This window comes from Lacerta agilis, chromosome 8, assembly GCF_009819535.1.
Source record: "Lacerta agilis isolate rLacAgi1 chromosome 8, rLacAgi1.pri, whole genome shotgun sequence".
NCBI lineage: Eukaryota > Metazoa > Chordata > Lepidosauria > Squamata > Lacertidae > Lacerta > Lacerta agilis.
In genome coordinates this window covers 80,925,854-80,942,151 of record NC_046319.1, presented here as the reverse complement: position 1 = coordinate 80,942,151, position 16,298 = coordinate 80,925,854, and the positions used below count along the sequence as shown (strand labels likewise).

Here is a 16,298-nt window from a genome sequence, read left to right as displayed (position 1 = left end):
GGTCAAGGGCCCACCCAGTCCAGCATCCTGTCCTCACAGGGGCCGCCCAGATGTCCCAGTGGAAAACTCCCAAGCAGGATTCGAACACAAGAGCCCTCTACCCCTCCTGAAGTTCCCAGGAACAGAAGCATTGCTGCCTCCAGCTTTGCCAGCAGAGCACAGCCATCCTGGCTAGTCGCCATCGATAGCCCTCTCCTCCTCCCCGAATTTGGCCAGTCCTCTTTTAAATCCACCCAGGTTGGTGGACACCCCTAACCTCCAGTGGCAGGGAGTTCCACAGTTCAATCTGCGCTGCACGAAGAAGAACCTTTTTAAAAAATCTTCCCTGAACCTTCCAATATTCAGCTTCGTTAGATGTCTCAGGAGAGAGGGGAAACTCACCCCTTGTTTGGCTGCAGATGGAAACCAGGAGTGCCCCCCCCACCCAGAAATGACCAGCTCCCAGCCGCCATCCCTGAATTTGGGTGCTCCCCGCCCCCACCTCCGGGTGACCAGAACCCGCTCTGAGCGGCAGAGTGAGCCAAGGCAGGAGATTCTATGATGGCAAACGGCAGCTGGGATTCGTCAGCTATAAATAGCCCCCCCCCGCCCCGACACACGCTTCCCGGCACCCCCCCCTCCCGTGAACTGGCCGCCCCTCCTCCAGCCAGACGCTCGTTCCCGCACAGCCGCGAGGAGTCTTGGATCTGCGAGGAAAAGGGGCTCGCCATGGCTAACAGAGGTAGGAAACACCCCCCCCAAAAAAAACCCACACACAAAGGCTTAAAAATATATTTATACCCCAAGGGGGCGCAGAGCTGTATGGAGTTCGAAAGATGGACTTCTGAAAAGGGGCATTTCTTGCCAGGGAGAAAGATCAGCAGGGAGTGGGGGGGGGGTGGGGGGGCTGTGTCAACCGAGGGTCTGCAATTGGGCTACTTCGGCGCGGGAGGAGGGAAGGTGGACCCGATCCTTAGAAGCTGTGTGCGGCTGTTTTGACGGAGAGGGGCATCCTGTATGACGGCGGGGGTGGGGGGGTGAGATCAGGGGAGGCAACGTTTTGGGGCGTGATGCAGGTGCCATAGGAGGTGGGTGGGTGGGTAGGTAGGTGGGACACCCCCCCAAAAAAATCCCTGCAGCCGGGGCCTGCCTTTCCGCCCCCCTCCCCTCTCTGTCCTCGCTGAGCTGCCTGCCTGGCATTTGGGGCTGTCAGTTATAGGGGTTGAGCAGGGTGGGGGAGGGGCGTGATGCTTCGGACAGCTGCAGGCATTTAGGGTTTTTTTTTTCCATCCTCCTCCTCCGGGATCGTTGGGGGCTACCCGCAAATGCGTCCCTTCCCCAACCCTGCGCCCTCCAGGTGTTCCAAACTACAACTCCCACCTCCCGGTTCTGCACCTGGGAGTTGTAGTCTGGGGCACCTGGAGGGCACGGGGTTGGGCGAGGCTGTTAAAGGAGAACAGATAGTGAGTGATTTAACCTTTTTACCCTCTACTGGAGAGTAGCTGCCAGTCAGAGTGGACAAGGCTGAGCTGGATGGAAACGACAAACAACCTGATCTGGCGTGAGTCGTTTTTCCTTTGTTCCTAAATCCGTACCTGAGCACATACAGGAAGAAGCTTGTGGCTAGAGCCATGGGTCCAGCATTGCCTGCTCTGACCGGCAGCAGCTGTCTACCTGCAGGCTTGCGAACGCATCCAAACCTTTCAACCCAGCATGGGCTCCCCGATTCAGAACAGAAAACTCGCACTGGCTTCCCAGGCATCTGGGTTATCCAAACAAGGATTCTTTTAGCAGCTGCCAGGAAGAGGACACTGAAGTCAGCCTGCCAGATATCACTAGGCGGGGAGTTCCAAAGGGTAGGTTCTGCCGAAATAAAAGACCTGAGTTCCTTACAAATGTGAGACAGGGATTAGGTGGAACCGTACCAGGGTCAGCTCCCCTTGAGCTTGGAGGGCAGGGCGGAAGAGGGAGGAAAGGCCACCGCAAAGCCGTGGTGACGATTGGTTGGGGCTTCGGGGCCCCCGAGTTCAGATCCGAGTCCAAATCCAAGCCTCAGGCTTCTTCGTGAGGAGGGGATGCAGGAAAGGGCCTTCTCTGGTAGCAGCTCCCAGGCAACTTTGGAACTCCCTGCCTAGGGAAGCCAGACTGGCTCCCTCCTTGCCCTGGCAGGTGGAAAACGGTTTTTATTTATTCCAAGAGGCCTTTGAGAAGTGCTGTTTTTTCCGATCTGAATTTTCACTCACAATTCAATTAGTTCAATTAGTTTTCAACCTTGGTTGGTTTTTTTTTTTAGCTTTCTGTGCTTTGAGCTGCGTTGTTTCCAATTTGTCTGGGATCAAGGCGGGATATAAACAAGTGCGTTAATAACGACGGCAACGATTAGGGAGGGAAGCAAGGGTGCCGCTGACCATGTGCAGAGCGCTTCTTCCCCCATTGCTGGGGAGTAGCGGCAGCCTCTGGGGTGAGGAGGCAGGGTCTCCTGGGTCCGAAAGAGCGGCTTCCAGCTGGCAGCTCCCTCCTTAGAAACTCGAGTGCAGGATGCGGCCGTTGCACTGGAGTGGGTGGGGGCGGTCAGAAGAGGATCGGTTTCTTCTCCTGGAGTGCCAAGTTTTTCCCCCTTAGCCAGCGTGACCAACCTTAACCCTGAGTCAGGGGGTGAGTGCCCTGGGCAGATCTCTGCGTCACGGGATCTCCTGCGGCCACAGAACCCGCTGGCTGGAGAAAGATGGACAGAGGCCAGGGCATCTCTCCCCCCCCCCCAGGGCACTGGGATGGCCACCAAGTTTGGTGACTTTCAGAGAGGACTAGACAAATTTACAGAGGAGAAGAGGACTGTCGATGGCTCTAAAATGCCATGGCTGTGCTTTCCCTCCCCGGTCACAGGCAGAAAAGCTGCTATCGCTGGACCAAGTGCCTCAATTTTCTTGTTTTTACCGTGAATTGCTGTATTTTTCGCTCCATAGGGTGCACCTCGTTTTTAGAGGAGGAAACAAGAAATCCCCCCCCCTGTTTTTGCCCTGTTTTTTTTTGAGGATCAGCTAAAAGTTTTGCAGCTTTTTTTGCAAAGGGAAAAATCCTGTTTTTTTTAGGATCAGCTAAAATTTTTGCAGCTTTTTTGCAAAGGGAAAAGCCCTGGTTTTTTGAGGATCAGCTAAAATTTTTGCAGCTTTTTTTGCAAAGGGGGAAAAGCAAAGCTCCTTTTGCAAAGGGGGAAAAGCAAAGAGGAAAAGCCCCGTTTTTATGGGGTTCAACTCACATTTCTGCAGCTTCTAAAGGAAAGGGAGCCTTTTCTACAGTTTCCAGACAGATAATCTAATCAGCCAGTCCCATGTCGCTGGGGAAACAAACAACCTCCCTCTGCGGCACATTCAACAAAGGAGAGCGGGGCTGAAAGGGAGCCGGGACTCTTATCTCTCTCCCGATCTCTTGCTGATCAGCTGCTGAGCGGGGTCCTTTCAACACCCCCTTTTCTCTTTGTAAAATAAAAAGCACGATCCTCTTTTGGCCCCTGGGCAATTCAGCTCCAGGGACCACCATTCGCTCCATAAGACGCACAGATATTTCCCCTTACTTTTTAGGAGGAAAAAAGTGCGTCTTATGGAGCGAAAAATACGGTACTTTATCCCGCCCTCCCTTTCCACGGTTTCCATATTTCCCTTCGGAGATGCTATTCCATTCATTCACTTTAACCTACTTATCTCACTGATTGACACAGTTGCTCGTGATTCAAGCCCTGCCTGCGTTTTCATCCCGCTATTTTAGTTCTTTAAATACTCTGAAAGGTCTCTAGTCCTCAAGGAACTTTCCGTCATCTTGGTCTCCAATCTTGCCTGTACGTCTTGCCAGTTCTGCACCCTCCACCTTCCTTTTCAAAAGCCGCTCTTCCTGGGTTCGAACCTCTCCTCCTTACCATCTTTGGGCATACAATATTCGTGCTGCAAGTTCGAATCCAATAGTTTCGATCGGATTTTGAACAAGTGTTCAATCGATCTGTCGCTGTTTTGAATCGGGTTGTGTTATTGCCTTCCTCTTGCAAACTGCTATTCTGAATAACGCTTTTTATAGGGCGGGGTAGGGGGCACTGGGGCGAGTTTAAGGAGCCCAGCGGGCAGTAACTGGAAAATTTTTGGAGCCAGTGCGTTAAATTTCAGGCCTGAGATTATGCTGCTCGATCCCTCCCGGTGGTTCTGAAACTTTTAGTGCCTCCTGCTCGCCTTCTCCTATCCGCTGTGTTGCAAATCCCTGCACCTTCATGAGGACTAGCAACACGGGTGGTTCTCTCTACAGCACAATGAAGTTGCTGTTGCTTGCTTCGCTTTCTCCCTGCAGCAGCAGGGACTTGGTGTCATGAGCAGGGCCGGATTTAGGTTCGATGAGGCCCTAAGCTGCTGAAGGTAATGGGGCCCTTTAAATGTCCAGCTGTCCTTTGTCAGCAACAAATTGTCACTGGTTTTTTTGTGTTGAATATACGCTATATGGTAATTTATGGACCTAAGAGGTATCTCAAGCCATTTGCACATGTTTCCAGGCAACCGGTCCATGCAGAATGTAGGCACCCTATATATAGAAAGGAGCAAAGCAGTGATATTTGAGGGAGCAGGCTAGCAGGCGGGGCCCATGACTTACACCACAGGAGCCTACACAACACAAAACACTCTTGCTGTATGTAGGTTCTATTTTATTTGTATTTTTATCTTATACAGTGGACGCTCAGGTTGCGAACGTGATCCGTGTGGGAGGCATGTTCGCAACCGGCGCATGCGCGGGTCGCGATTCGCTGCTTTGTGCATGTGCAAAGCGCGATTTACGGCTTCTGCGCATGCGCGAGCTCCGAAACCCCGAAGTAACCTGTTCCGGTATTTCTGGGTTCGCCGTGGTGCGCAACCCAAAAACGCAACCGTAACCCGAGGTATGACTGTATTTTGGAAATGTACATCCAGTTGTTTTTCCTTTTCATTTTTGGGGGGCCCCCCAAGAGAGTGGGGCAGCCATAACCCGAGGTATGACTGTATTTTGGAAATGTACATCCAGTTGTTTTTCCTTTTCCTTTTTTGGGGGGGCCCCCAAGAGAGTGGGGCGGCCGTAACCCGAGGTATGACTGTATTTTGGAAATGTACATCCAGTTGTTTTTCCTTTTCATTTTTGGGGGGCCCCCCAAGAGAGTGGGGCAGCCGTAACCCGAGGTATGACTGTATTTTGGAAATGTACATCCAGTTGTTTTTCCTTTTCATTTTTTGGGGGGCCCCCCAAGAGAGTGGGGCAGCCGTAACCCGAGGTATGACTGTATTTTGGAAATGTACATCCAGTTGTTTTTCCTTTTCATTTTTTGGGGGGCCCCAGAAGAGAGTGGGGCAGCCGTAACCCGAGGTATGACTGTATTTTGGAAATGTACATCCAGTTGTTTTTCCTTTTCATTTTTTGGGGGGCCCACAAGAGAGTGGGGCAGCCGTAACCCAAGGTATGACTGTATTTTGGAAATGTACATCCAGTTGTTTTTTCCTTTACTTTTTTTGGGGGGGCCCCCAAGAGAGTGGGGCAGCCGTAACCCGAGGTATGACTGTATTTTGGAAATGTATATCCAGTTGTTTTTTTCCTTTTCATTTTTTGGGGGGGCCCCCCAAAAGAGTGAGGCGGCCGTAACCCGAGGTATGACTGTATTTTGGAAATGTACATCCAGTTGTTTTTTCCTTTACATTTTTTTTGGGGGGGCCCCAAGAGAGTGGGGCAGCCGTAACCCGAGGTATGACTGTATTTTGGAAATGTACATCCAGTTGTTTTTCCTTTACATTTTTTTGGGGGGGCCCCCAAGAGAGTGGGGCGGCCGTAACCCGAGGTATGACTGTATTTTGGAAATGTACATCCAGTTGTTTTTCCTTTTCATTTTTTGGGGGCCCCCCAAGAGAGTGGGGCAGCCGTAACCCGAGATATGACTGTATTTTGGAAATGTACATCCAGTTGTTTTTTCCTTTACATTTTTTTGGGGCCCCCCCAAGAGAGTGGGGCCCTAAGCTATAGCTTGTTTAGCTTATACGTAAATCCGGCACTGTTCACGAGGACTAGCAAGATGGGTGGTTTTTTATCTCTCTCTCTCTCTCTGCAGCGTAATGCAGTTGTGTTTCTCTTTCGCTTGCAGTGGCAGACCTGGTGTACTGGCGCGACACCCGCAAGTCGGCGTTCGTCTTCACCGCCTTGATGGTGGCCCTGCTGTGCCTGCTCCACTTCAGCATCATCAGCGTGGCCTCCTACATCTCCCTGGCGGCCCTCAGCATCACCATCTCTCTCAGGGTTTACAGCAAAATACTACTCGCCATCCACCGGGGAGAGGGACACAACCCTTTCCAGTGAGTGAACCGCAAGGCACCCACCAGGCCCATTGTTGTTCAGTCGTTCAGTCGTGTCCGACTCTTCGTGACCCCATGGACCAGAGCACACCAGGCACTCCTGTCTTCCACTGCCTCCCGCAGTTTGGCCAAACTAATGCCAGTCACTTCGAGAACACTGTCCAACCATCTCGTCCTCTGTCGCCCCCTTCTCCTTCTGCCCTCCATCTTTCCCAACATCAGGGTCTTTTCCAGGGAGCCCCATAGTGCACGAATTCAAGCACACCGCAACTCACCCCTGGGGTTTTCTCCTGCACAAGAGCCCCCTTCATTGCAGGCTTTCTGGAGCGCCGTATCCACACACACACACACACACACACACACCATATGAACCTGCCCAGGTTCTGAGGTCTTCAGGGGGAGACCCTTCTCTCAGTCCCCCTACCCCACCCTCTCAGGCACCCCATGGTGAGGATGCAGGAAAGGGCCTTCTCGGTGGTGGCTCCTCCCAGGCAACTTTGGAACTCCCTGCCTAGGGAAGCCAGGATGATTCCCTCCTTTCTGTCCTTCTACCAGCAAGTGAATAGTAGTAGTTCTTCTTCTTCTTCTTCTTCTTCTTCTTCTTCTTCTTCTTCTTCTTCTTCTTCTTCTTTTCTCCTCCTCCTCCTCCTCCTCACAGGACTTTGGGAACTGACTGGGGTTTTTAAAGGAAAGGGGTTTAACCAGGCTTCCTCAAACTCAACTCCCATGATCCCTAGCTAGCAGGACCAAGTGGTCAAGGATGATGGGAATTGTAGTCTCAAAAACATCTGGAGTTTGAGGAAGTGGCTTTAACAGTCATGTGCGGTATTCTTTTCTCTTTTCAATCGGTATATAATAATAATAATAATAATAATAATAATAATAATAATAATAATAATATACTTGTACCCTGCCCATCCGACTGTGTGGCCCCAGCCACTCTGAGTGGCTTCCAACAGAATACAAAACACATAATATATTTTTATATATACTGCTTTAATTCTATTAGAGTTCAATTACATTTTAACGATTACAGTGGTGCTGCCCCGCTAGACGAATGCCCCGCAAGACGAAAAAGTCAATGGGGCTGCCTCGCAAGATGGAAAAAAAAAAATTTTTCCCCCGTCGCGAAAACTGCTATTCTGCCTTGGTGCTTCGCTAGACGAAAAAATCGCTAGACGAAGACACTCGCAGAACAAATTATTTTCGTCTAGTGAGGCACCACTGTATATGTTTTTAACCTTTTTTTGGATTTTTATCTGTCTTGTTTTGATTTGTTTAAGCCACCTTGCCCCCTTCGTTTTTCATTCCCTTAAAATTTTCATGGAGACTTTTTAAAAATAATACTAATTGTAAACTGATGTGGAGAACTGAATTTAAGACTGGAAAAAAAATTAAAGCTGGGAGATACTGAAATTGACATATTGGCCCATTCTTCTGAGGTCGATTATTCCCATATCTGGAGGCTCCACTATGGTTAGTCGAAGAAAATGCACTATACCTCCCAATAGGACAGGGATCCTCAGTGCACTCCATGAGAGAACAGCAAAAGGCTCCCAGGAGTTCACATGCAGAAGAAACTGTCCGTTATGTCTCTGCATGGATCTCTGGCCTTGCCTCCTTTCAGTCTGTGACTCATGCAGAGATGCAACAGGCAGCCTCCCAGGCAGGAGTCAGGTGGTTCTGTTGTGTGTTTCTGAACTGGGTGTGACTGGTCAATCTCAGCTCAGAGACACAGCAGGGTCACTTTGCCTGCCTCCCGGGGGGAATGCCTGCTGCATCTCTGCACGAGTCACTTATTCGTGCGTTCTTCCTGATTGGAAGGGCATTGCCCGTTGCATCTCTCTATGAATGTCTTTCAAAGGAGGGCATGATCCCCGATCATCAACTCGTGCAAAAACACAGGCGTCACAGCCCTCACACAACCAAGAATCATATCAGTTAATGATGCCTCCGTCTGTGAGCAAAAACTGTGGTTAGTATCTGCCCCATTGGGATGAATGGGAGAGGTATAAGAGCTACCATTCACTTCAATGGGCCTTGTGTTGGGGATACTTCCTCCAAGGAAGGGGGGGTATCAGATCCGCCTGGGGCTCAGCCTTCCATTCTTGAATGACACCCCTGTACCTTGCCTCCCAGTAAATCCCCCTCTCTCCAGGAGAGCAGCTGCAAAAGCATATCACAGGATCATAGACTTGGAAGGGACCCCCAGGGGTCATCTAGCCCAACCCCCTTCCCATACCACTTTGGAGGACCATAATTTGAGCTGTGCAGCAGGGGTTGTGCCAAGGGGTGCTTCTTAAGGTTGCCTTTGACAAGATCACCTGACACTTGCTCACCCACCCGTCCCGTCTTTGCCAGGGCCCAGCTGGACGCCGACTTGGGGCTGTCGAAGGAGCAGCTGGAGCGCCTCACGGAGCGGGTCACCTTCTACGTCACGTCGGGCACAAAGTCCCTCCAGCGCCTCTTCCTGGTGGACGACTTGGTGGAGTCCATTAAGGTAAGGTAACTGCCCCTGGATGTGGAGGTTCCGCTTAGCTGACACGGAGCAGGGCCTGGTTGGCCGAGAGATACGTCTGACTAAATCCCAACTCAAGAGTAGACCCTAAGATGGTCATGTGTGCTGATGTCAACAGACCTGCTCCGAGCACCACCAGTTGTTGTCCACATCCTGAAGGTGCAATTAGCCAGGGGTGTCACCTATAATTATTTTATATTTCGCTCTGTTGTTGCATTTACATCCCACCTTTCCTCCAGGGAGCTGAAAGGGGGCGTCCATGGTTCTGCTCCTCCCTATTTTATCCTCACAACAACCCTGCGGGGTGGGTCAGAATGAGAGCGAGCTGAGGTGACTGGCCCCCAAGGTCACCCAGCGAGCTTCGTGGCCTGGTTGGGGGGGGGGATTTGAACCCTGCTCTTCCAGTTCCTAGTCTGACACTGTACAGGTGAAATTCGAAAAATTAGAATATCGTGGAAAGGTTCATTTTCTTTCAGTAATTCAACTTAAAAGGTGAAACTAATATATGAGATAGACTCATGATATGCAAAGCGAGATATGTCAAACCTTTATTTGTTATAATTGTGATGATTATGGCGTACAGCTGATGAGAACCCCAAATTCACAATTTCAACTTTGGGGTTTTCATCAGCTGCGCGCCATAATCATCACAATTATAACAAGCAAAGGCTTGACATATCTCGCTTTGCATGTCGTGAGTCTATCTCATATATTAAACTCCAGTAGCTAATGAAAACAATTGCTTACATATAAATGGACTTTTCCACGATATTCTAATTTTTCGAGTTTCACCTGTAACCACTACTACATCCTCTGTGGCGGATGCTGGGTGTGTGTGTTTGGAGAGGGGAAACGGGTTCCGATCTTGCCAGGGACACAGCAAGACGGGGGCGGGGGAACTCCCAAGATTGCACTCCAGCCGGTCTCGGAAATTACTCTGAGCCTAACGAAAGCCTCCTAAGCCCTTTTTCTTTTCTCTCCCCCCGTTGCTTCTCAGTTTGCTTTCCTGTTCTACATCCTCACCTACGTGGGAGCCGTCTTCAATGGGCTGACTTTGCTTATACTGGGTAAGGCAGTGGGGTTGGGGCAGAGAGAAGAGGACCCCACCAGCTGGGGGAAACAAGCAACAACAGCCTTGCAGACAGTCTCAGTGGTCCGGTCGAGGTTCACTGCGCTACCTTGGACTAGACAGAAGAAGTCAGGGAGTCTCCTGCGCCTTTTAAGAGCCGCATTACAAACAGAAGTTCAACCGGCGAAGCTTTGTCACATAACACCACCTGTTGGATTTACGACACAGGTGCCCTGCCAGATATGCAGGTGAAACTCGAAAAATTAGAATATCGTGGAAAAGTCCATTTATGTAAGCAATTGTTTTCATTAGCTACTGGAGTTTAATATATGAGATGGACACACGAGATGCAAAGCGAGATAGGTCAAGCCTTTGCTTGTTATAATTGTGATGATTATGGCGTACAGCTGATGAAAACCCCAAAGTTGAAATTGTGAATTTGGGGTTCTCATCAGCTGTGTGCCATAACCATCACAATTATAACAAATAAAAGCTTGACATATCTCGCTTTGCATGTCGTGAGTCAATCTCACATATTAGTTTCACCTTTTAATTTGAATTACTGAAAGAAATGAACCTTTCCACTATATTCTTAATTTTTTGAGTTTCACCTGTATCCCGTACTTTTCCGTGTATAAGACTAGGTTTTTTTTTTCTTTTAAAAAACCATGCAGAAAAATGCAGGTCGTCTTATTTGGGCAGTGCATAGGGTGGGCGTTTGATTGGTTGCTGCCACGGCTATTGTGCATGCTATTGGTTGCTGCGCCAACGTGTGGCATTGATTGGCTGACGCTGCTGCAATTGGGCGGGCGATGGTCGGCTCCTGCCGGCAAGGGGGGGACAAACGAGAGGCGAATTTTGCAGTGCGTGACCGGGTTTTCGGCAATCACCCCTAAAAAAAAGGGTCGACAACTCTGTGCCATCTCCCCCCGCCATTTTCTTAAATTTGGTTCCCCCCCAACCCCATTATACATGGGGAAATATAATTTTTTTAAAAGAAATTCCTTCCAGTAGCACCTTAGAGACCAACTAAGTTTGTTCTTGGTATGAGCTTTCGTGTGCATGCACACTTCTTCAGATTTCATGTGCATGCACACGAAAAAGTCAATGGGGCTGCCTTGCAAGACAAATTTTTTTTCGGCGCGAAAACCTCCGCACTGCATTGCCGCTTCGCTAGACGAAAAATTCGCTCTATGAAGACACTCGTAGAACGAATTATTTTCGTCTAGTGGGGCACCACTGTATTGTCAGATATATCCTATCCCAGCTTGTGTTAGCAAGTTCCAAACTTAGCAGAGTTTCATTCCCTTTTTAAGACACACACACACAGCAGATGTGCTTGCACAGGCTTGCTAAATCCTAAAATAATAAATATATATAATCCTGGTATACTTCCCCTATATCTCTCTTAAAAGACTGCACACGACACAATGTATCTTAAATGCATAAAAGAGTTTACTCACATACTTCCTGAGTTACACAGCGTTTCTCAGAAGGCAAAAGTAGCTCCCGTTGTTCTCTTGGCTGAGAGCCAGGAGAACATGCTTGTTGCTGTTTGGATAGACGAGGAGAAAATGGTGACTGGTCTTGGGATCTTGTTCCCAGGTGAGACCACACCTACTTCCGGTCACAGAGGAAGTTAACTCAGTCCAGGTAGCAGGAAGTTATACCTGAAGGACTGAGTTACCTTCATGTCCGCTCTAGCAATGTTGTGTTTTGACTGCTCTGTGTTTACATCCCACAGAAAGCATATATTTTCCAACTCAAAACCGGCAGTGTTTCGAAAAGGCTCTTTGCAAAAATGCAGAGGGGGTGGGGGTGGGGAGATCTCGCCAGTTAACAGCCCAATTGCAGGGTCTCTCTCGGTTCGGGTATCAGGGTGGGGTGGGGAAAGGAAGGCAGGGACCAGATTTTTCACGCTCATCTTTCTTTATTCTCCTTCCTGCAGGTGTGATAAGTGCATTTACCTTCCCTCTGCTGTACAGGCAACATCAGGTGGGTGACGTGGGCATTGGAGGGGTGTGTGTGTGTAGCTGGAACTGGGAGACTTTACCCAATGGAGCATTCAATTCTTTTGAGTTGGTGGGGGCTCAATCCCCTTCTGCTGACGTCGAAGCCCTCCTCATCCCACATGTCCGGCTGGAGGCTACTCAGGGTTAGGACCAGTTGAAGTCAAGGATACTGGGCCTTTGAGGCCGTTTAGGGCTTTAAAGGTCAGCACCAACACTTTGAATTGTGCTTGGAAACATACTGGGAGCCAATGTAGATCTCTCAGGACCGGTGTTATGTGGTCCCGGCGGCCGCTCCCAGTCACCAGTCTAGCTGCCGCATTCTGGATCAATTGCAGTTTCCGGGTCACCTTCAAAGGTAGCCCCACGTAGAGCGCATTGCAGTAGTCCAAGCGGGAGATAACTAGAGCATGCACCACTCAGGTGAGACAGTCTGTGGGCAGGGAGGGTCTCATCCTGCGTACCAGATAGAGCTGGTAGACAGCCGCCCTGGACACAGAATTGACCTGCGCCTCCATGGACAGCTGTGAGTCCAAAATGACTCCCAGGCTGCGCACCTGGTCCTTCAGGGGCACAGTTGCCCCATTCAGGACCAGGGAGTCCCCCACACCCGCCTGCCCCCAGCCGCCTGAATGTCTTCCTGGCATTTTCAGCAGAACCCCGCTCACCACAGACCCTCTTCCTCTTCCTCTTTCCAGGCACAGATTGACCAGTACGTGGGGCTGGTGAGGAATCAGTTGAGTAACCTCAGAGCAAAGTAAGTTGTGGGGTTTTTTGGGTGGGGTGTTGTCTCTCCTTTGCCCCCTGCCTCTTTTCCTTGCTTCTTCCTCAAGTGGGGAGGGGGCAGCCACCACATCCTTCCATTGCCCACCAAGCCTGGATGCTTGGTCAAAGTGGATAACAGCTCGATTCCCCCAACCCCAAGTGGGAATCTTGATGTTCTCTGCGGGGTTCTCCTTCTGTGTTTGAGGTCCTGCCTTGGGCCAAGCGGCACCCCATAACTCTGCTGTCCTCTTCATGGCCTTTGCTGTTGAATTTCATTTATGTTGTTGTTCAGTCGTGTCCGACTCTTTGTGACCCCATGGAGCAGAGCACGCCAGGCACCCCTATCCTTCACTGCCTCCCGCAGTTTGGTCAGACTCATGCCAGTCGCTTCGAGAACACTATCCAACCATCTCATCCTCTGTCGTCCCCTTCTCCTTGTGCCCTCCATCTTTCCCAACATCAGGGTCTTTTCCAGGGAGTCTTCTCTTCTCATGAGGTGGCCAAAGTACTGGAGCCTCAGCTTCAGGATCTGTCCTTCTAGTGAGCTCTCAGGGCTGATTTCTTTAAGGATGGATAGGTTTGATCTTCTTGCAGTCCATGGGACTCTCAAGAGTCTCCTCCAGCACCATAATTCAAAAGCATCAATTCTTCGGCGATCAGCCTTCTTGATGGTCCAGCTCTCGCTTCCATACATCACTACTGGGAAAACCATGGCTTTAACTATACGAATTGCATTTATACCTCACCTTTATATTTATTTATATTTCACTTTCTGAAGAAGCACGCATGCACACGAAAGCTTATACTCAGAACAGACTTACTTGGTCTCTAAGGTGCTACTGGACAATTTTTTTTATCTCCCCCCCCCCAAGAAACTCAAGGCACCCTACGTGGCTTTCTTCCCCTCGCAACAACCCTGCGAGGTAGGCTAGGCTGAGAGAGGCAAGGTCACCCAAGTGAGTTTCAGGGCCAAGGAGGATTTGAACCTTAGTCTCTACCTGGCCCAACACTCCAAGCACTGCATGACATTGGCTCCTAGGTAAAGGTAAAGGGACCCCTGACCATTAGGTCCAGTCGTGTCCGACTCTGGGGTTGCGGCGCTCATCTCGCTTTACTGGCCGAGGGAGCCAGCGTACAGCTTCCGGATCATGTGGCCAGCATGACTAAGCCGCTTCTGGCGAACCAAAGCAGCACACGGAAACGCCGTTTACCTTCCCGCCAGAGCGGGACCTATTTATCTACTTGCACTTTAACGTGCTTTAGAACTGCTAGATTGGCAGGAGCTGGGACTGAGCAATGGGAGCTCATCCCGTCACTGCGGGGATTTGAACCGCTGACTTTCTGATTGGCAAGCCCTAGGCTCTGTGGTTTAATCCAAAGCGCCACCCGCGTCCCACCCGCGGCTCCTATTTCTTTCTTTTTTCATATAAATTTTTATTCAAATTTATAATTTTAACCACCAATTAAACATTTTCACATTTATAATTTTAAAAACATTGTTGTATAGACTTCCCCGATTCCCCCCCCTCATTGAATCCATTTTACTTCATTTGTAGCAATTTTCATATTACATCTTATACCCTACCTCTAAATTCATACATTCTTTCTATCTATACATTTTAATCCTTTAGCCTGAAGTTAATTTCCAAAGATATCCCTTTATTTAACATTATGTTTTTAAACCAAAATCTCATCTGTTTTTACCCCCTCACCCCTGGACCCGGGTTACCCCAGGCGGTACAGCAAGTTCCATAAGACAGTCTGATTTCAGTTCCCTTTGTTCAACCTAGAGTAATGTCTCTTCACTCGCGGCTCCTATTTCACTGCTATTTGGAAGAGGGAGCGTCACCCATGGGTGCAAATGAATTTTCAGAAGCCAGAAACTGAATAGCGTATGGGGTTTCTGTGTATATACCCTATCCCCACAGCGCCTCCTGGTGGCTCACTGGGCCACTGCTACCAGTGCTTGTTCGGGACCTATAGAAATTATGGAGGCAGGAAGGACCTGAGCATTGGGAAGGGAAGCAGCTCTCCTAACCCTCCTGCAATCTCCAGAGCAGACTCTGCCAACCCGGTGCCCTCTCCAGATGTTTTGGATGACAACCCCCCCCCCACCGGCCCCCAATCAGCACACCTGGAGGGGGCACCAGGTTGCAGAAGACTATAGATGTTTCTATGTGAATTGATTGCCCTGCTGGTCGCTGACAGATGGAGCTGGTGGAAGCTGCGGTCCAAAACTTATGGAGCGGGCACCAGTTTCTCAAAGTCTGCTCACAAATTTGACGGTGGGGAGGGGGGACTGCCCGCCGCCTTTAGCACCCATCTGCCGTAAGGAAGTTCAGAAGAATTTAAGAAGAATTGGCCTCGCTGCCCCCAAACCAGAAGTTCGTCTGGCCTCGCATCCTGTTTTCAACCACAAGCCTCAAAGAAATTTGCAAAAAAAAAAAAAAAGGAGATGCAAAAGTGAGTTTCCCCTCTTGTGCACCCCCCAGAATTTCCCATCTGGATTAAGTCCTTAACGTGCGTTTCGTTTAAGTGTGGGCACTGGGCTGCTGCAAAGGACTCACCGGCTTAAACTCAGGGCTGTCACCTGTTTGAAGAGCTCTTGGAATGTGAATCGCCTTGATTCATTCATGGATTAAACCTGCATAAATGTGTACGCCGTGCTGTTGGATGGCCCAATAGTTCAAAAGGGGAAATAGACAAACTACGGAACTCCCCGCCACAGGAAGCAGTGGCAGCTACCAACTTTGACGGCCTTAACAGAGGACTAGACCATTTCCTGGAGGGAGAGGGGGCTTATGATGGGTCTGCGCTGCCCTCCGCAGTCGGAGGCAGCAATGCTTCTGAACATCAGTCGCTGGAAACTGCAGGAAGGGAGAGAGTTGCTCTTGTGCTCGGATCCTGCTTGTGGGTTTTCCAAAGGCATCTTTGGCCACTGGGAGAACAGGATGCTGGACTCAATGGGTCAAATATACTTTGTTTTTAGATGACGTGTGTTCATGATAGGAGGCATGGCATTAGATAAAAGTCACCTGTCCTTCCTCTCACCCACATAAGGGGTCACTCCTTTTAAGATGGGGGGAGGGAGGGGCACCTGCAGTTTTTAAAAAAGATATTAAAACTTTTTTAAAAAAATCTGCTGATTGATTACTCGGGAGGACACATTTTCTTGGCTTCTCACATGCAAGAGCAAGAATTTGGCGATGGATCAAATTTTGGTATGCCCCAGAACAACTCTCCCTTCCTGCCGTTTACAGCAACTGAGATTCAGTTGTCTCCGGTTGTCTTGATTTCATGCTTTTCACCACCACTGTGGATATTGTAGGAATTCCTGCAGATAATTTTTTTTTTAAAGCATGCAAGTCTTTCCACTGCTTAATTTCTTTTCTCTCTCTCTCTCTCTCTCTCTCTCTCTCTCTCTCTCTCTCTCTTTCCTCCTAGGATGCTGTCCAAGCTGCCGACAGCCAAAGCAAAAGCCGAATGAATGAGCCCCCCCCCACTTTCCTGCTCTGACCCTCTTACACACAGATATATATATACACCCACACATGCCTCCGCCTCCCGCCCCTTTCCTTCCCTCCAGCTGCCCGCCCACCTCTCCCCAGAGAGACCCT

General features: G+C 49.7%; 1 protein-coding gene across 1 annotated transcript; it reads left to right on the top strand.

The window, feature by feature from the left end:
• The first annotated feature begins 661 nt into the window (after nucleotides 1–661).
• On the top strand, nucleotides 662–16,225 carry RTN2 (reticulon 2). Its single transcript, XM_033158577.1, has 7 exons — nucleotides 662–721; nucleotides 6,113–6,320; nucleotides 8,682–8,820; nucleotides 9,836–9,905; nucleotides 11,856–11,902; nucleotides 12,615–12,673; nucleotides 16,126–16,225. The coding sequence occupies exons 1-7, from the start codon at nucleotides 709–711 to the stop codon at nucleotides 16,166–16,168; spliced, it is 579 nt and encodes a 192-aa protein (XP_033014468.1). The 5' UTR covers nucleotides 662–708; the 3' UTR covers nucleotides 16,169–16,225.
• Nucleotides 16,226–16,298: the final 73 nt, after the last annotated feature.